The sequence below is a fragment of the Hyperolius riggenbachi genome, chromosome 6, assembly GCF_040937935.1.
Source record: "Hyperolius riggenbachi isolate aHypRig1 chromosome 6, aHypRig1.pri, whole genome shotgun sequence".
Taxonomy (NCBI): Eukaryota; Metazoa; Chordata; class Amphibia; order Anura; family Hyperoliidae; genus Hyperolius; species Hyperolius riggenbachi.
The window spans coordinates 210,887,698-210,907,427 of NC_090651.1; the positions used below are offsets into that span (position 1 = coordinate 210,887,698).

Genomic DNA, 19,730 nt, shown 5'->3' on the forward strand with positions numbered 1-19,730 from the left:
ACTAAACAGGTATACAGTGGCGGGTCCACTGAACAGAACAGGTATGCAGTGGCGGGTTCACTGAACACAACAGGTATGCAGTGGCGGGTTCACAGAACAGGTATGCAGTGGTGGGTTCACAGAACAGGTATGCAGTGGTGGGTTCACAGCACAGGTATGCAGTGGTGGGTTCACTGAACAGGTATGCAGTGGTGGGTTCACAGCACAGGTATGCAGTGGTGGGTTCACAGCACAGGTATGCAGTGGTGGGTTCACTGAACAGGTATGCAGTGGTGGGTTCACAGAACAGGTATGCAGTGGCAGGTTCACTGAACAGGTATGCAGTGGTGGGTTCACAGAACAGGTATGCAGTGGCAGGTTCACTGAACAGGTATGCAGTGGTGGGTTCACAGCACAGGTATGCAGTGGTGGGTTCACTGAACAGGTATGCAGTGGTGGGTTCACAGCACAGGTATGCAGTGGTGGGTTCACAGAACAGGTATGCAGTGGTGGGTTCACAGCACAGGTATGCAGTGGTGGGTTCACAGCACAGGTATGCAGTGGTGGGTTCACAGCACAGGTATGCAGTGGTGGGTTCACAGAACAGGTATGCAGCCAGACAGGAACAAGTTAAGCCTAACTAATCTTTCCCTGAGAGACAGTCTGCAGCAGCTCGCCCTACTCTCACTAACGCAGGCAGCACACGAGTGACCGTAATGGCCGCCGCTGCCTGCCTTATATAAGGGGGGGTGGGGCTCCAGGGGCTAGTGTAGCCTAATTGGCTACACTGGGCCTGCTGACTGTGATGTAGAGGGTCAAAGTTGACCCTCCATGTGCATTATGGGGCGAACCGAACTTCCGCAAAGGTTCGCCTGCGGGACGCGAACGTGAACCACTGAAGTTCGCATGGAACCGTTCGCAGGCGAACCGTTCGGCCCAACTCTAGTCACATATCGGCTGGGTCACATATCGGCTGAGTTTGAGGAAAAAAAAAAGGTTAGATGCACTAAAGTATGTTAAACTTAAAGCACGCAGACAGCACGCATACATTTTACTGGCCGTTATGGAAGCTACGTAATGCATGTTACATAGTTTGCGTAGCTGGTGTCATGCATGCAACTCATGCATTGCTTGTATACTTCATTTACTTAATTAGAACCCATTGTGTATGTAACTTCTGTTGCCCAACCTACATAACATGCGTTACATAATTTGTGTAAAGTTCAGTAAAATTCATATGCGCTTTCTGTGCTCATAAATTTTAAAGTACTTTATTGAATCTACCATGTAATGTTGTATTCAGTGAAGTTAGGGTTTTAAAAAAAATATATACATACCTGAACATAGGAGATACTCCAGAAATATAAGAATGGGTTACCTATTTCCATTTTATAACTAAGTAGACTTAAAGGAACACTATCGATTAACATGTTTTTTTAAACTGGGATTGAGAGAGTTCCTGAAGTGATGGTAAATAACGATGTATACATTTCGCTTGCTTATCTCTTTTGTTTACTGTATCAAACTGTATCAAATTCCTTTCACTCTTAACTGACAGCAAGTCTGCTCAAATCTGACAGCAGTTTGAACCATGGGGGAGGGGGGTTCCTTCATAGTGCATCTGTTAACCCTGTGTGTGAGAGAAAGCTCTCAGCAGCTGCAGGTGCCTCTGACTGAAGTGTCTGAAGAGAGCAGAGGAAATGTAACTTGTTATAAACATTTGTAATTGTCTGTGACACCAGAGCGTTTCATACTTTTTTTTTCTTTCAGAGAAAAATACTCTGTAGTCTGATATGCACAAAAAACAACACTGGCTGTGCATTGGAAGCAGACATCCCTTTTGAGAATGATTTGTTCCAATAGAGATAAATTCTACACACAATGAATTAACGCTTTTGCCTCTGATATGAAACATGAAAAGTAGGAAAATATTTACACAGCCACTTAAACATTATTTGTACATTGTTATTTCAGAACACTTTGCTTGATAGTGTTCCTTTAACTGTGATATGCCATATAAGAGGAATTTCACCCAATGTCATACAGCAAGGGTGGAAGTGTGTACCTCTGATGGCCATAATACGTAAAGAACACCTAAAGTGGGAGGGATATGGGGGCTGTCATATTTATTTACTTTTAAGCAAAAGCAGTTGCCTTGCCGTCCTGCTGATCCTCTGCCTCTAATACTTTTAGCCATAGACCCTGAACAAGCATTCAGCAGATCAGGTGTTTCTGATATTAGCTGCATGCTTGTTTCTGGTGTTATACAGACACTACTGCAGCCAAATTAACCAACAGGGCTGATAGGCAACCTGTATTGCATAAAGGACACCCAAGGTGAAAACAAACTTATGAAATAAACTATTGTATCTATCGTCCTTCTCCTAAAAATGACGTTTTAAGATATTCCACAGTTTTATTTTATGTTTAAATCTACTTTTTAAGTTATAACTGTTTTATTGTTTTGGCTCAATGACATATTCATTGAAATTTGCCAGAGCTAAAATCTAGAAGTTATTTTCTGCTAGGAAAGTGTTTTGTAGTTGGAATTTTTTATCAGTGAGGGTCAGGTTGTAGTCACTTCCTGTCTGAACAGTTAGAACTGAGTCAGCCACTTACATACCTAATTTTTAACTCTTTTAGGCAGAGAAAGAAAAAAAGGAACACATCATAGTTATTTGTGTGCTAGGCACTGTACATACTCATGTCTAGCTCATCATTGCACATGTCACCTCGGGTATCCTTTAACCACTTAATGACAACCAAACTTATAAAAACGTCCTGCTAGAGCCTTTTAACTTCTCCAGGACTTTTTATAAGTCAAACAGTGTTGCTGCCGCTGTGTGCGTGCACGTGCACACTACCTACCGTGCACATGTGCGCTCCCTCTCGTGCACATATGCGCTTCCGCGCATGCACGTGCGTTCCCGTGCGTGTGCATGTGAGATAAGTAAGGAAAAAAACACCATAGAAAAAAATACACCTTTATTTCCAAATAATATATTGTCAGCATACTTTGTACTAGGGACATAATTAAAATATTATGATAACCAGGATAAATAGACAGATACAATGTGTGGGTGTTATGTACAGTAGCAGTGTTTATATTAAAACTATAGGGGATGAAATTGGAGAAATAGTGTATTTTTTCATTTTTCCCTTGTTTTCCCCTTTAAAATGCATAGAAAATAACCAGTTCGGCCTATCTGGACGAGCTCCCTCGTCCAGATAGGCACTGCTGCTGCCGCCGGCTGGTGCGCGCGATCGGGCGCGCCCCCGCGCGCGCTCCTGCTGCCTGCCGCTAGCCCCCCGATCAGTGAATGGGAATATAGTTCCCATTCACCGATCTAACTTCCCCGCAAAAATACCGACGCTTTCTCTCCAGAGAGCGCGGTATTTCTGCCCCCAGGAAACTTCTCCCCAGCATTTTAGTTCCTGGATGCGAGAGGACTTTTTTCACTGTGGCCATCTTGTGGTCAAATAGTAAACTGCACCAACATACATTTTTAATTAAAAAAAAATTATTTTACATTTAAAATTAGCAGTTTCCCTCCCACACCAAAAATTACCCACATACACTTTTTTTTTATTAAAAAATAAAATAAAAAATACAATAAAAAAAAAAAACAACATAAATAGTTACCCAAGGGTCTAAACTTTTTAAATATTCATGTCAAGAGAATATGTTATTATATTATTTAAAATTATAAGCTTATAAATAGTGATGGACGCAAATTGAAAAAATGCACCTTCATTTCTAAATGAAATATCGGCACCATAAATTGTGATAGGGACATCGTTTAAACAGTGTAATAACCGGGACAGATGGGCAAATAAAATACATGAGTTTTAATTACGGTAGCGTATATTAATTTCAAACTATAATGGCCAAAAACTGAGAAATAATGAATTGTTTTCATTTCTTTCTTAATCTTCCTGTTAAAATAGATTTAGAAAAAAATAATTCTTAGCAAAATGTACTACCCAAAGAAAGCCTAATTAGTGGTGGAAAAAACAAGATATAGATCAATTCATTGTGATAAGTAGCAATAAAGTTATAGGTCGAATGAATGGGAGGTGAACGTTGCTCGGATGCATGAGATTTTCGGACTGCGGTGCTGAACCGGATAAAGTAATTACTGAAAACAAATATCAACCCCAAAAAGCCTAATTGGTGGTGAAAAAACAAGATATAGATAATTTCATTGTGATTAGTAGTGATTAAGCTATTGGCAAATGAAAGGGATGAGCACTGAAAGGCGAAAATCGCTCTTGTTCGTTAGGGTAAAAACCGCTTTGGGGTGAAGTGGTTAAAAGGAAATAAACATGGCAGCCTCCATATTCCTTTCACTTTAGTTGTCCTTTTAGGCTACTTTCCCACCAAGACGTTGAGTTTTAGGGGACGTTATGGTCGCATAACGTGCCCCTAACGCAACGTATGGTGTTGTTGAAGTTGGACGTCAGATTGAGCTGCGTTATGCAGCTCTCAAAGCAGCCGCTCCAGGTTAGTGATAGGAAGTCTGGATCTTTTTAAGGATTCGGATAATTTGAATCGGATCATTGAAAAGATCCGGTTCTTTGAACCGAATCATTTGAATCATTTTACTAGGGAAGCAGACTGGGTGAAATGACTAGCAGGACAGGACTTTCCCTGCACTGTACATTCTGTATGTTCCTGTTTCTTCCAGATAGACATCCACTGTGAACCGAATCTTTCATTGTGATGATCCGGATGATTCGACTCACAAAAAAGATCCGGATCAAAGGAACAATTCGTTCATGATCCGGACAACACTACAGTCCCACCACGAGTCTCCTCAGTGCAGTGAATATTAATTAGCCATGTGGCTGGCCGCGGAGGAGGAGGGGAGACCTCCTCCTCCAACATTACTGAGCATGGGCAAACAGTCTAACGTGGCATAGCCCAGTATAACGTACAGCAAGCAGCACTTTGTTTAAATGTGCTGCGTTACTATGTAACACAACGTGTGCACTGTGAACAGCACAATTGATTTTACAGTGCTGTGAGTTAGGCTGCATTACAGGCTGCTGTAACGTGGGACTTCAACGTCCCACTGTGAAACCAGCCTAAATGCAGGCCATCAGCAGTAATCTTCACTTTCACCTTTTGGTCTGTATGTCACTCTTTCACCAATTTCTGATCCAAAGCAAGACAAGGGTAGGCAGAAAATCCTAACAAACTGATTATAGGTCCAACTTCCTAAGTGTGCATGCTGGGTAGACATGTCAGCCTGGGAACTATAACGTTTTAATTAATAATATTACCCAATGACCTTTCAGCATATGAAACATATATCCACCCTGCAAATCCTTAGGTTGTACTTCAGGTCAGTGAGTATACAGGATGCCAACATATACTTGTGAGGGTGGTAGTGGCATAAAGCTTTTATGCATTTTTTAATAGAGATGGTCCGAACTGTTTTAGAGCTCCGTCATTCCAGCGGGGATGCACACGCATTAGCGTGCGCGATTCCCTGCTATCTCCACCCCTAGAACTTCACACCAATTGGAGTAGAGTGGTCCTAGGGCTGCCGCCGCATTCACGCCGATCGGCGTGGAGCAGTCGGCAAAAGGTTAAAGTCTCACCACTTGTTTGTCAGCTGCTCCTGGGCACCATCTGGGCCCTTGCTGGTGCTCTGCTCAGGCAGTAGAGAGGCATTCATCACATTGAGTCACACATGTGTGGTCATGACTGTGCTCAGGTGCAACATGATGTTTCTTGCTGACATGTCTGGAATTGCAAACTCTGCCATTCTACTGCATTACAATTGCAATCAGAAGGCACTTGCTGGATGACAGATAGAGTTCTGAATGGCCAGACAAGCATGCAGTTCGCTGTTAGTGTGAAAGAGACTTCAACTACATTAACATTAGTATTTTAGATACCATTTTTTTTTAAGAACTGTTCGGTGAGTTGGAAAAATTGGTAATATAATTAATGCAGTGGCGTAGCAATAGTGGTTGCAGAGGTCTCCACCGTCCCGTGGCTGCTTCAACTGCAGAATTAGCTCTTTATTGGTCCTGTGCTTGTAATGATCACTTCTATAAATGCTTTGAATGGTGGTAATCATTAACAAGCTGTTCCCCATCCCCTTCTTGCACCTCTGACACAGTGTTGTCCTTGGCAGGTTTTGGTGTGCCGTATGAATAGTTATGTATTGAGTACTTGGGGGGACCCCAAGTAAAACTTGCACCGGGACCCATAGCTCCTTAGTTGCGCCACGGAATTAATATTTGTAATTTAGCCTGTGTAGAGAAAGTTTTTGTCTCTTGCTGAATCTACATAAAAAAATCCAGTTTTTTCTATATAATAGTCACTCATGCATAGCTTCCTGTCAGACTGTACAGTGTTATTATCACAGTGTAGATGGTTCACCAGACAGTGCGAGTAGCAGTCAAGGCTTCCCCCCTGCAGCAGGGATATTGCACAGATTCCTGTCACCAGGGGCGTTGAAATAGGGGTTGCAGAGGTTGCGACCGCATCGGGGCCCTTGGGCCAGAGGGGCCCCGTTGGTACCTCCCTAAACTGCAGTATTAGCTCTCTATTGATCCTGCGCTCAAATTAATCACTTCTATAGATACTTTGAATAGTAGTAATCTTTAACAAACTGTTCCCCATCCCCTTCTTGCATCTCTGACACTGTGGTTGCCATTGGCAGGTTTTGGTGCGCCGTATCAATTGTTATGTATAGGGTGCTTGGGGGGCCCCAATGTAAAACTTGCATCGGGGCCCACAGCTCCTTAGCTACGCCACTGCCTGTCACTGCACTGACATCTGAATAGAGATTTAATGATTTTCCCTTCTTTTACATATATTGCTAAGTCAAGAGAAGCTGCAGGGAACATTCCTTTCTCCTACATTTAAACGTGGAAGTAAAATTACTGACAGCAAGTGGTGGAAATCATTCAGCTCCTCTGTAAATATGTCACGTTCCATCCACAGCTATATACACAGCTATATACATTGAATACCTCCTTTGTTATGTAAATATCTTAGTTACAGAAATCCACTCCTTTTTAAAGACAATTAACTTTTACTCTAAAAACAAAAGGATACATGGGGCCATATGCAATTCTCTTTTTCACCTGAGTTTTCTCCCAGGAGATAATTTTTCATCTTTGATTTTAAATAACTTTCCAGTACTTTTCAACTAAAAAAGTTTTTAAAAAGTTGGTAAAAAAAGTACTACTAAAATTATTTTGAGCATATTCTTGCCTTCTGGGGGCTTAAAATGCATTTTATTGACAAGTTTAAAAATATCACCCAGGAGAAAACTCAGGTGAAAAAGTGAATTGCATATGGCCCAGTGTGTGTAACAATTACATTCTCCAACAGTTACAAGTGAAACTTGAAAAATTTGAATTTCGTGCAAATGTCCATTTATTTCTGTAATTCAACTTAACCTCTTGAGGACTGCAGGGCTAAACCCCCCTAGTGACCATGCCATTTTTAGTAAAATTGGCCACTGCAGCTTTAAGGCCAAGCTGCAGGGCCGCACAACACTGCACACAAGTGATTCCCCCCCCCTTTTCTCCCCACCAACAGAGCTCTCTGTTGGTGGGGTCTGATCGCTCCCCCCATGTTTGTTTTTTTTATAATAAATATTATTGGGTTTTTTTTAATAAAAATCCCTGTTTCTTTAAAACCCTTCCCTCCCTCCCTCCCTCTCTCCCCACAGCCAGCCAATTACGGCGATCGGCTGTCATAGGCTTCTGCCTATGAGAGCCGATCGCTCTCTTGTCCCCCAGGGGGACAGCCGTGTCACACGGCTGTCCCCAGTGCAGCGCTGCTGCTGATCGCAGCGCTGCACAGTGTACCGTCTAACAGTCTCCCGAGCATGAGATGCGCACGTAGCGTGCGCGCGATCTCATGCAAATTACAGCCCCAGGACTTTATGCCAATCGGCGTTAGGCGGTCCTGGGGCTGCCGCCGCGGCCACGCCCATCGGCGTGACGCGGTCGGAAAAAGGTTAAAAGGTGAAACTATATGAGATAGACTCATTACATGCAAAGCGAGATATTTCAGACCTTAAGTTATAATTTTGATGATTATGGCTTACAGCTTATGAGAACCCCAAAATCAAAATCTCAGACCATTAGAATATTGTGAAAATGTTCAACATTCTAGGCTCAAAGTGTCAGACTCTAATTAACTAATTAATTCAAAACACCTGCACAGGGTTCCTATTTTATATACAGTATTAGTTTGATCGTTTAAGTTGAATTACTGAAATAAAAGGACTTTTGCATGATATCCTAATTTTTTGAGATTCACTTGTATATGACTGCCACTTATTTATAAACAAAAAAAAGTCACTTTACAAAAATGGCTTAGATGATGTCAATATAAAATTATAGCAGCTGTGAATTCACTCTCCAGTATATAGATGCATTGCTGAATAGCTGTAAAACACTGCAATTACTAATCCACAGTAACAACTTCATGACCTTACTGTTAGCAAAACTGTCCAGTAAAACTGTACACATTTCTGAACTCCAGGGGCGTAGCAATAGGGGTTGCAGAGGTAGCGACCGCATCGGGGCCCTTGGGCCAGAGGGGCCCCATGGGGCCCTTACTAAACCAAAGTATAAGCTGTTTATTGGTCCTGAGGTGGAAATAATCACTTCTATAGATGCTTTGAATGGTAGTAATCATTAACACACTGTTCCCCATCCCCTTCTTGCACCTCTAATACTGTAGATGACCTTGGCAGGTTTTGGTGCGCCGTATCAATTGTTACGTATAGAGTGCTTGGGGGGGCCCAATGTAAAACTCGCATCGGGGCCCCGAGCTCCATAGCTACGCCACTGCTGAACTCCCCTCATCTAGATTCAAATGCACCTTTGCAAATGAAACTTGAAATAGTGTTAAGGCCTCATTCACACAATGGCCTCAATTCTGGTAAGGTTATCAAACAAATTGCCTCACGTGAGGTAATTTACCTCATGATGTAATAACATTTAGCAATTCTGGTAGGTTTTAGTCATGTTTTACCTCATGAGGTAAATTATGAGGTAATTCATGAGGTAATTTACCGAAAATAGCTATTCTCATGAAAATTAGAGGGCATGTTAGCACATAATTTAACGATCAGTTTAAGACCTGCCTGTACCTGGAGGTAAAGCCAATTTGTATGCATTTTGCAGTTTTTAGTGTAATTCATATTGCTGTTTTAGTGTCGTCCCTATTCAGGTAGTGTAATAGAAAAGAATAGTGGGAATAAAACTCCAAATATTTACTACTTTTTTTTATTTTTTATAAGGGATGCCTATAAATATATTTTTTATAGGTTGCTACATAATCAAATACACCTCCCCCCCCCCCTCAAAAACATCTTCCAAAGACTATCCTAACTTATGGAAGATAAACACTACTATTATTTATTTACTGCATGCTTACCGCTGAAATACCTCATGTTTTACCTCACTTTATGCATTTACCTCATGTTTTAACGCATGTTTTACCTCATGTTCGGAAATGGAGAAAAATCTTTCAGAATTGCTATATAAAGAGGTAAATACCTCATGAGGTATTTTACCTACAAAAAAATATTCACCTCACATAGCAACCAGAATTGAGGCCAATGTTTTTGCAAAGATTTTGCATCAGACAGAAATGTACATTTCAATGCAAAATTTGAGCTTATCACTATAAAACAATCACTGATTTACTAACCTTTCAACAGTCTTTTCTGTGGCTTGATATGACCCAGCAAGTAATTTCTGACTTGTGCTACCTTATAGCAAATTTTAAGAAATATAGGCCAGATTATCAAGATCACTTGCATTCTCCAGAAATCTCAAACTTAATGTACTAGGCTTGGTGGTACCTGATTTTTCCATACTTCTTATACATGACTACTTCTACTGCCTTACACCGATTCTGACAGTGACCATCTCATAGTTGGGCAGTGACCATCCATGTGCAGACAGTACAATCCTGAAATAGTTCTTGATTTTTTGATGTAGGACACTGATAGTTTCCCCAGTTCATGTCCTGCTCTAAATGCTTCTTCCACAAACTAACTCTGCTTTTTTAAAATACTCTGCAGAGCTGGAGGATTCTGCTGACCCTATTAAAGCAAGATGTGGCCCTGCAACTGTAGTTTTGTCTTTGTTTTACATTATGGGCAATTACAGTTCAGAAAAACAACACAGGTGGTTTGTGAACATCTCTTGCTTTCTCCACCCATGGATCTGATTATTTTTCTAATGCAAGCATAGTATTTTGGCTGCGGTCTCCTCCATGCTGCCAAGCAATGACATCTATTAATCTCCCTACTTCAACCCCTTGCCTTCCAATGAAGAACAGGTTGTATTAGCCTGGGAGGAAGATGCGCATTTCTCACAGGGACTAATTAACCTGTGCATTTCTGGGGAAGCTGCTAAGGCTGTCTGGAGAACATTATTCAGCAGCACTACTAGCAAGAAGATGTTAACATTCCCTCCAATGGCCACCCAGATCCTGTGTGCTGGAGGCGGGAGGCGTACAGCTTCTTACGGTCCTGAGCCAACAGAAAAACACTACAGTGAACAAATCACTTCAAGACGTGATTAATGAAGCAGCTGCTCATTTATCAAAGCTATTGACCTGAGCATATAATTAGTAAGTTTTTAACCACAGCTGAGAAAGTTTTGTGCAGCTTATGAGGCTCTGGGAAGTGTTCCTATTGCCTCCAGGCACAAGGTAAAGATGCCAAAATGACTAGATCAAGATTTAAATATATTTGTTGGTGCTCTTGAATTGAATTTAACCATTTAATGGCAAGCATACGTATTAAAACGTCATGCTTTAGCCTATTAATGGCAACATGATGTTTTACTACGTCGCGCGTTCCCGCCGCCGCTCCGCACGTGTCCGCGCCGCTACCGCCGCCATTACCATCGGGTTTCCGTGCTATGTGATTGGGGAAGAGGACCGAGCGGTCCTCTACCCAATCGCAGTGCCTGGAGTGAATCGACGTAACCGCAAACGGCGGCTACGTCCATTCACAAAAACAGGAAATTGTTACAAGTTAAATAAAGTGTAAAAAAAAAAAAAAGTGATCACTTCCTATTACGGAGAGTGTTCACTACCGCCATCTTGTGGCCAAAAAGCATATTACACACACATGCACATACACAGTATTAATAAATAAATACATTACATTTCCAACCCCCCCCCCCCCCAAAAAAAAAAAACCCTTGTAAAAATAATCAGCTTCAAATAAATAAATAAATAGTTGCCTTAGGGACTCAGCTTTTTTCAATCTATATTTTATATGGGAAAATGTATTTTACTTTATTACATAGGGCAGTGGTTCCCAACCTTTTCCAGGTCGTGACACATCACGACAAACATTCAGATATCCGTGACACGTCACATCATGCCAAACATTCAGATATACATGACACGTCCCGTATGATAGAAAAGATTCAGTAACAATCTGCTGATGCTGCAGGCACAATGAGGGGCTCAGTAACAATCTGCTGATGCTGCAGGCACAGTGAGGGGCTCAGTAACAATCTGCTGATGCTGCAGGCACAATGAGAGGCTCAGTAACAATATGCTGATGCTGCAGGCACACTGAGGGGCTCAGTAACAATCTGCTGATGCAGCAGGCACAATGAGGGGCTCAATAACAATCTGCTGATGCTGCAGGCACAATGAGGGGCTCAGTAACAATCTTCTGATGCTGCAGGCACAATGAGGGGCTCAGTAACAATCTGATGATGCTGCAGGCACAATGAGGGGCTCAGTAACAATCTGCTGATGCTGCAGGCACAGTGAGGGGCTCAGTAACAATCTGCTGATGCTGCAGGCACAATGAGAGGCTCAGTAACAATATGCTGATGCTGCAGGCACACTGAGGGGCTTAGTAACAATCTTCTGATGCTGCAGGCACAATGAGGGGCTCGTTAACAATCTGCTGATGCTGCAGGCACAATGAGGGGCTCAGTAACAATCTTCTGATGCTGCAGGCACAATGAGGGGCTCAGTAACAATCTGCTGATGCTGCAGGCACAATGAGGGGCTCAGTAACAATCTGATGATGCTGCAGGCACAATGAGGGGCTCAGTAACAATCTACTGATGCTGCAGGCACAATGAGGGGCTCAGTAACAATCTTCTGATGCTGCAGGCAAAGTGAGGGGCTCAGAAAATCTGCTGATGCTGCAGGCACAATGAGGGGCTCAGTAACAATCTGCTGATGCTGCAGGCACAATGAGGGGCTCAGTAACAATCTGCTGATGCAGCAGGCACAATTTATTATTATTATTATTATTATTATTATTATTGATTTATAAAGCGCCAACTTATTCCGTGGCGCTGTACAAAGTAAGAAACAAACATGGGGTACATAATAATACAGACAATGGTGTACACCAATATACAAGATACATAATCAGTGACAAAATACAAAGAATGATACAAAATACAAATTATCGAATTGGTAATGACAGTGATAAAATTAACAGGATGAATAAAATGTATAATGGTTACCAAGACACAAAAGGGGGAGAGAGCCCTGCCCTTGCGAGCTTACAATCTAAAGGGAATGGGGGGAAACAAGAGGAGGGGTAGTATGCAGCAAATATATAGAGGCTTTGTGTTTTAGGATACCTAGTAGGAGTGCAATTTGGTCTTAGTACAAAGGGAAGTGGCCTAAGGTAGAGCATATGCTTGTCGGAACAAGTGTGTTTTTAGAGAGCGTTTAAAGGTAGCAAAGGTTGGCGAGTGACGGATGTGGGGGCTCAGTAACAATCTGCTGATGCTGCAGGCACAATGAGGGGCTCAGTAACAATCTGCTGATGCTGCAGGCACAATGAGGGGCTCAGTAACAATCTGATGATGCTGCAGGCACAATGAGGGGCTCAGTAACAATCTTCTGATTCTGCAGGCACAGTGAGGGGCTCAGAAAATCTGCTGATGCTGCAGGCACAATGAGGGGCTCAGTAACAATCTGCTGATGCTGCAGGCACACTGAGGGGCTCAGTAACAATCTGCTGATGCAGCAGGCACAATGAGGGGCTCAGTAACAATCTGCTGATGCCGCAGGCACAATGAGGGGCTCAGTAACAATCTTCTGATGCTGCAGGCACAATGAGGGGCTCAGTAACAATCTGCTGATGCTGCAGGCACAATGAGGGGCTCAGTAACAATCTGATGATGCTGCAGGCACAATGAGGGGTGCTCAGGTGTATAGTGGCCCCAGTATATGTACCCAGGTGTATAGTGGCCCCAGTATATGCAGCCAGGTGTATAGTGGCCCCAGTATATGCAGCCAGGTGTATAGTGGCCCCAGTACATGCAGCCAGGTGTATAGTGGCCCCAGTACATGCAGCCAAGTGTATAGTGGCCCCCAGCTGGAGCGGAGCAGCACAGCAGAGAGGAGCATTGGGTAGAGCAGCGGGGAAGGGCGGACGTTTCCCCCCCACTTCCCTCACCTTGGGGCTCCTCTCCCTGGCTCTCCCCTCCATAACATTGCGGCGGCGGTGGCTGGCAGCGGCGGCGGTGGGCGGGACTTACCGTCCCCAATGTTTCGGCGAGTGGACGGACGCTGTGCCAATGCGTGCAGCTAGTCTGGTCTAGTGAAGACCAGACTAGCTGCATGCACGCACGCACAGCGTCCACTCGCCGGTACACTGGAGGAGGTAAGTCCCGCCCACCGCCGCCACTGCCAGCCGCCGCTGCCAGCCACCGCGCAATGTTATGGAGGGGAGAGCCCAGACGACGAGCAGGGGGAGCAGAGAGCGGCGACACATAGCTGGTGCTGCCGCGACACATAAATGTGTCGCGGCACACCGGTTGGGAACCTCTGACATAGGGGCTTGTAATTATGGCCAGAACAACAAAAAAACCCCCAGAAAAATAACACCTATATTTCAAAATAATATATTGTCGCCATACATTGTGATAGGGACATAATTTAAACGGGTTAATAATCAGGACAACTGGGCAAATAAAATGAGTTGGTTTTATCCACTAGAGAATGTTTAATTTTAAAACTATAATGGCTGAAATCTGAGAAATAATGATTTTTTTCCATTATTTTTTTATTTTTCCCATTAAAACGCATTTAGAATAAAAAAATTCTTAGCAAAATGTACTACCCACAGAAAGCTTAATTGGTGGCGAAAAAAACGAGGTATAGATCATTTTCTTGTGAAAAGTTGTAATAAAGTTATTAGGGGATAAAAGGGAGGAGCACTGACAGGTGAAAATTGCTCTGGTCCGTTAGGGTAAAAACCCTTGGGGGTGAACTGGTTAAAGGTCTGTTCTGGTCTTCATGTACATATAGTTTTAGGCTAAGCTGGGCAAACTGATGTTTTGCACATGGTGGGGGAGGTGGCATTGGGACTTAGTATGTATGCGCACTGCCTCACCTTATACAGTGAGATGCGAAAGTTTGGGCAACTTTGTTAATCGTCATGATTTTCCTGTATAAAGTTGTTAGGATAAAACATTTCAGTTAAATATATCATATAGGAGACACACACAGTGCTATTTGAGAAGTGAAATTAAGTTTATTGGATTTACATAAACTGTGAAATAATTGTTTAAACAAAATTAGGCAAGCGCATAAATTTGGGCACCACAAAAAAGAAATGAAATCAATATTTAGTAGATGCTCCTTTTGCAGAGATTACAGCCTCTAAACGCTTCCTGTAGGTTCCATTGAGAGTCTGGACTGGATTCTCTCTTTACAAAACATCTCTAGTTCATTCAGATTTGATGGCTTCCAAGCATGGACAGCTCTCTTTAACTCACACCACACATTTTTAATTATATTCAGGTCTGGGGACTGAGGTAGCCATTCCAGAATGTTGTACTTGTTCCTCTGCATGAATGCCTTAGTGGATTTTGAGCAGTGTTTAGGGTCATTGTCTTGCTGAAAGATCCAGCCCCGGCGCAGCTTCAGCTTTGTCACTGATTCCTGGACATTGGTCTCCAGAATCTGCTGATACTGAGTGGAATCCATGCGTCCCTCAACTTTGACAAGATTCCCAGTCCCTGCACTGTCCACACAGCTCCACACAATGATGGAACCACCACAATATTTTACTGTAGGTAGCAGGTGTTTTTCTTGTAATGCTGTGTTGTTTTTCCTCCATGCATAACGCACCTTGTGATGCTCAAATAACTCAATTTTAGTTTCATTCAGTCCACAGCACCTTATTCCAAAATGAAGCTGGCCTATCCAACTGTGCTTTAGTATACCTCAAGCAGCTCTGTTTGTGCTGTGGGCGGTGAAAAGGCTTCCATTGTATCACTCTCCCATACAGCATCTCCTTGTGTATGCCAAATGGTTGAACGATGCACAGTGACTCCATCTGCAGCAAGATGATGTTTTAGGTGCTGGTCTGTGCGTTGACTCTGACTGTTCACACCATTCGTCGCTTCTGTTTATCCAAGATTTTTCTTGATCTGCCATTTTGAGCCTTAACTTGAACTGAGTCTGTTGTCTTCCATTTCCTCAATATGTTCCTAACTGTGGAAACAGACAGATGAAATCTGAGACAGCTTTTTGTATCCTTCCCCTATGCCCAAATTTATGCACCTGCCTAATTTTATTCAAACAATGATTGCACACTTTCTGTAAATCCAATAAACTTCATTTTACTTCTCAAATATCACTGTGTGTGTCTCCTATATGATATATTTAACTGACAATTTTTATCATAACTACCAATGATTTATACGGGAAAATCATGACAATTAACAAGGTTGCCCAAACTTGCACATCCCACTGTAGAAGATAATGCAATGACATAAATTAAACAGATAATGCTGCTTCCTTTTTCAGGCAAACATAAACTGCCAAGCTGTTCATGGACTTTGAATCGCTGGACCAGGCCTACAGCATTGAGCTGAGTGTGGTCAGGTCATAATCCTGTGTTGTAGCACTTGCCTTCTCTGCCAAGTAAGGGTCAGGGGGATAAGAGAGCAGTGGACACATGAGAGCTGTGTGTTTGCTTTTGAAATTGAATACTTAAAATTACTGTGCGTGAAGGCCTTACTGTAAGCTGGTTCCCCATTAGATGAAGGCTTTGGATAAGGTACGACAGGTCTAAGATGATCAGTAAGTCTAAAGATGGATGAGTGTTTAGCAGAAGAAGAAGCAAGAACTGTGTTCTTTGTGGCCAGTGGGTTAGTACTGCCAGGGTTCAAGTGTTCTGACCAGTTCAACAACCGATAGGAAACTTAGACAGGACATTCAAAGATTTTTTTATTTTATTTTGGAATTCCTCTGCAGTATTGCGGTGGTTGTGTGATTATCACTTTACATTTTGATTTTTCACCCACTGACATATGCACATGCTAGGCTGCATCTAGCGACTTTTGGTGAAACTCCCTGATACCATCAATAAATTAAGGAAAGTACATGCCTTAGTAGAAGGGGAGCCACTAAACCACATGAGAAACTGAGGAGAGTGAATGAGAGGTAAATAAAGATAATAGTCTTTCTCCACCTCTCATTGGCTCTCCTCAGTTCATTGAAACCAAAAAAATAGCTATAGCAATCGAGCAACCTCTTACTATGCTTCATAGGGTACTCTGCATTAGTTGTTGAGAGTGGTAAAGAGGAAGTAAATGTTCCACCATGCACCTGTAACCCTATTTATCAGCTAGCACTGGGCTCTTGCTGAGAGGAATCCACCAGACACTGACTCAGATGAAATTATCAAAGATTTATTTGTGACCTAACAGTGGTCACTGTAGCTTCAATCAACCCGTAACACTTCAATAACACAATACACTTCCCTTGCACATCACAGGTCAAAATACACAATCTTCTAGTCTTCACAGCCGGTGCATCAGTAAATGCTGCGGAATAAAAAGGTTAAGTTATGTACAAATTATATATGAAAGTTGAGCTACAAAGGTCTTCTTGTACAATAATCAACCACTTCACAGCATGTTTACATCACAGTACCATTGAGTGGGGAATGGGCTGGGGAAGGGGATAGTCTACTGAGCAATTCAGTTCCTAAACAGTTCTCAGTCCCTTGTAACCAAGTCCAAGCTATATTGCTCAGCATAACCTGGGGGAACTCGTGACAGTTTTCAAGATGGTACTGTATATTTTCACAGTTTGTTGGGTGATCCCAAAAGGAGGTTCACTTTGCTCAGAAGGTCTCTCAAACTCTTTACCCTCGGCAATATCCCACCAAACCCACTTTACACTTAGCACCACCTGTTTGGATAGGGCCTCCTCCCAAAACAACAAACAAAATAAAATATAAATCAAATAATAAAAAAGGGCTAGGCAAATAAAAGTAAACAAAATAAAATATAAAGTGACCAATGCACCCAGCTATGCCACCCAGATTACTCTCCCACAATATAACTCTCTTTTAGTGCACTTTGACTTTTAGGCTGAATAAGCTCTAATTTAGAGTTGTTGCAAAACTTGTACTCCAAGTAAGTTGACGCTGTATCTTGGTCAGATGTCAGTTCACTTCTCACTGTAGCACACCTTTAGTATCACAAGACTCAATGCAACTCCTCCTCTTTTCACTTATCTTCTTTTAATACTTACAGGTTCTCTTTACTCTCACGGCCTTAGTTACCTCCTCTTTCATTAGGACCGTGTACGATAATATGCATAAATCACACTTTGGTCCACTTCTTGTATCAAACTCTTAGTAACACTTCAGAACATAGCACAGAAGAGCACATGAACTTTAACTCTTGACTTGAAACAGACTTGACAGGAACAATGTCTCGATACCAGGACTTAATGCAAGCGGGGGGGGGGCTGTTTCAGCTCTGCAGGGTATATATGGAGGCTGTTAATGTCTCTTAGTGACAGCAAGGCCTTCACACTTAAAACACTTTATATAATCAGCAGAGGATTTCTTCACCTTAACTGGGCAGCTCTATCTTGCATCAACAACTGTATCATCAACACAAGCTCTCTTTATCTTTAAAGCGTTTGCACACAAAAAGTCTCTAGTAACAGCACTTTGAACAGACTTGGCCACTTCAGGTTCTGGGTTGCTATATTTCTATCTCAGCAAGCCTCCGCTGAACACTGGCTACTAACTGAACACACTGTAACTTGTAGTTGGCTCTCAGGCCTATACTCATCTGGCTGCTGGGGTCCTTTCTGTCCAGATTAGATCGGATGTACTCTGTGCACGCTGCCTCTGGTCACTGTCTGGCCGGGTTGCCTCTGCCTTACTTGCTCCACTGTAGTCTCTGCGTGGACGCCGGGTCCCCTCTTAGCCTCCAGGGTGACGGCTGCAGCCATTCACTTTCGTGGCCTCCTTTCCCGCTCCTCACCGATGCCTCCTGTCTTCTCCCAAGTTCCACTCTCTCGCTCTCTGGCGCGCTCGCACTGGTTACAACCAGTTCCCTCTGGCTACACCTCTCCCACCCTGCCCCTCTGCGCCTGCGTTGTAGTGTCTGACAGGCTGCGCGGGGCTTCTGGAAAGTTCCACTGCTCTGTGTGCTTTGATCGCATAACAACAGTCTATGCAACCATTACTGCGCCTCCACTCCTCTCCCATGCGCCGTTTTTGGTTCCACTAGGCTAACATCTACGGCGAAATTTAGCCCTAGATGCTAAAGTTACCTCACATATAGAAATACATTGGCAAACTCTTGGGACCCTCTTTTAGAGGGTTACACACCTTGTATTTTTTTTGCAAGGGACCAGTGGCTGTAAGAGAGGTGGTAATGGAGGTTTAGATACTGTGCTGCACACTCAGCATTGATCTCTCTGTATAAATGGATCTTTGATACATTATAAAAAATGATTTGCATTCAAGTCAAATGGAGTAAAAGACCCTGAAATTACAGGCAGTTAGAATGGTGCTCAGATTCATTCATAGCTATCTGCGAGAGCAAGCTGCAGAGAAGGCCTGATGGCAAATTTACAATTAACGAAAGAATATGAAGTAAAGATGAAAGAAAAAAAAGATTATTGGGGTGAGGGAAAAGAAAGGGAGGAAGGGGAGGGGGGAGATTATAGCAACACAAGGATGGATAAACAATTCTGCCTGGGTATAATACCTAGGATTTTAGGTATATGGGTCCTAAGGAGTTAAAGGAGCAAAGCTTATCCCAAAAGTATGCTGTCATGGACAGATCAGGGAAAGGAAAATATGTAGCAATCATGCTTTAACATTGTGATAACATGTCTTCAAAACATACATATAATGTGAATATTCTTTCTCCTCACAGGCTCATCTCCACTCAGGTCGTATCCACTTCTCTCTGTCATCACTCGCCAGCCCAATGTGGTTACTCACCTGGTCCCATCTCCATCATCTTCGCACATTCCTGTGCTTTCCCCAACTCATCTCTCTTCGCCTTGTGCCCGTTCTGACACCCCTGCCAGTGAAGCCCCACAAAGTAGTGAATCTGAAATAGAGCAGACAACTCCTCGTATTAAGAAGCCACGGCGCAGCAGAACAATCTTTACTGAAATCCAGCTTATGGGTCTAGAGAAAAAGTTCCAAAAACAGAAATATCTCTCCACTCCAGACCGGTAAGTTTGTGTACTGTAAAGGTTTAGTGTAATAAAGCAAACCTGATGACATTAGTATGATCAGCTGAGCGAGCAGTCGTTGAAAATGTCTAGGGCATTGGAAGAGCAAGATTTTACCTCACAAAGAAGAAGCTGATCTATTATGGAAACAACTCTCAGCATCATACTGCATAGTCAGAAATGTTGCCAAATTTACATTAAGGTATTTTCTTTAGAGAGCCTTTCCAACTAAGCATTTCATGATTTACCA

The 19,730-nt window shown here is 42.7% G+C and overlaps 1 protein-coding gene across 1 annotated transcript in view; it reads left to right on the forward strand.

Moving 5' to 3' along the window:
* BARX2 (BARX homeobox 2) overlaps positions 1-19,730 on the forward strand; it is a 103,421-nt gene that overhangs the window by 55,545 nt on the left and 28,146 nt on the right. Inside the window, exon 2 of the mRNA XM_068240371.1 lies at positions 19,174-19,480. Coding sequence (XP_068096472.1) covers positions 19,174-19,480 — 307 coding nt within the window. The remainder of the gene's footprint in view (positions 1-19,173; positions 19,481-19,730) is intronic.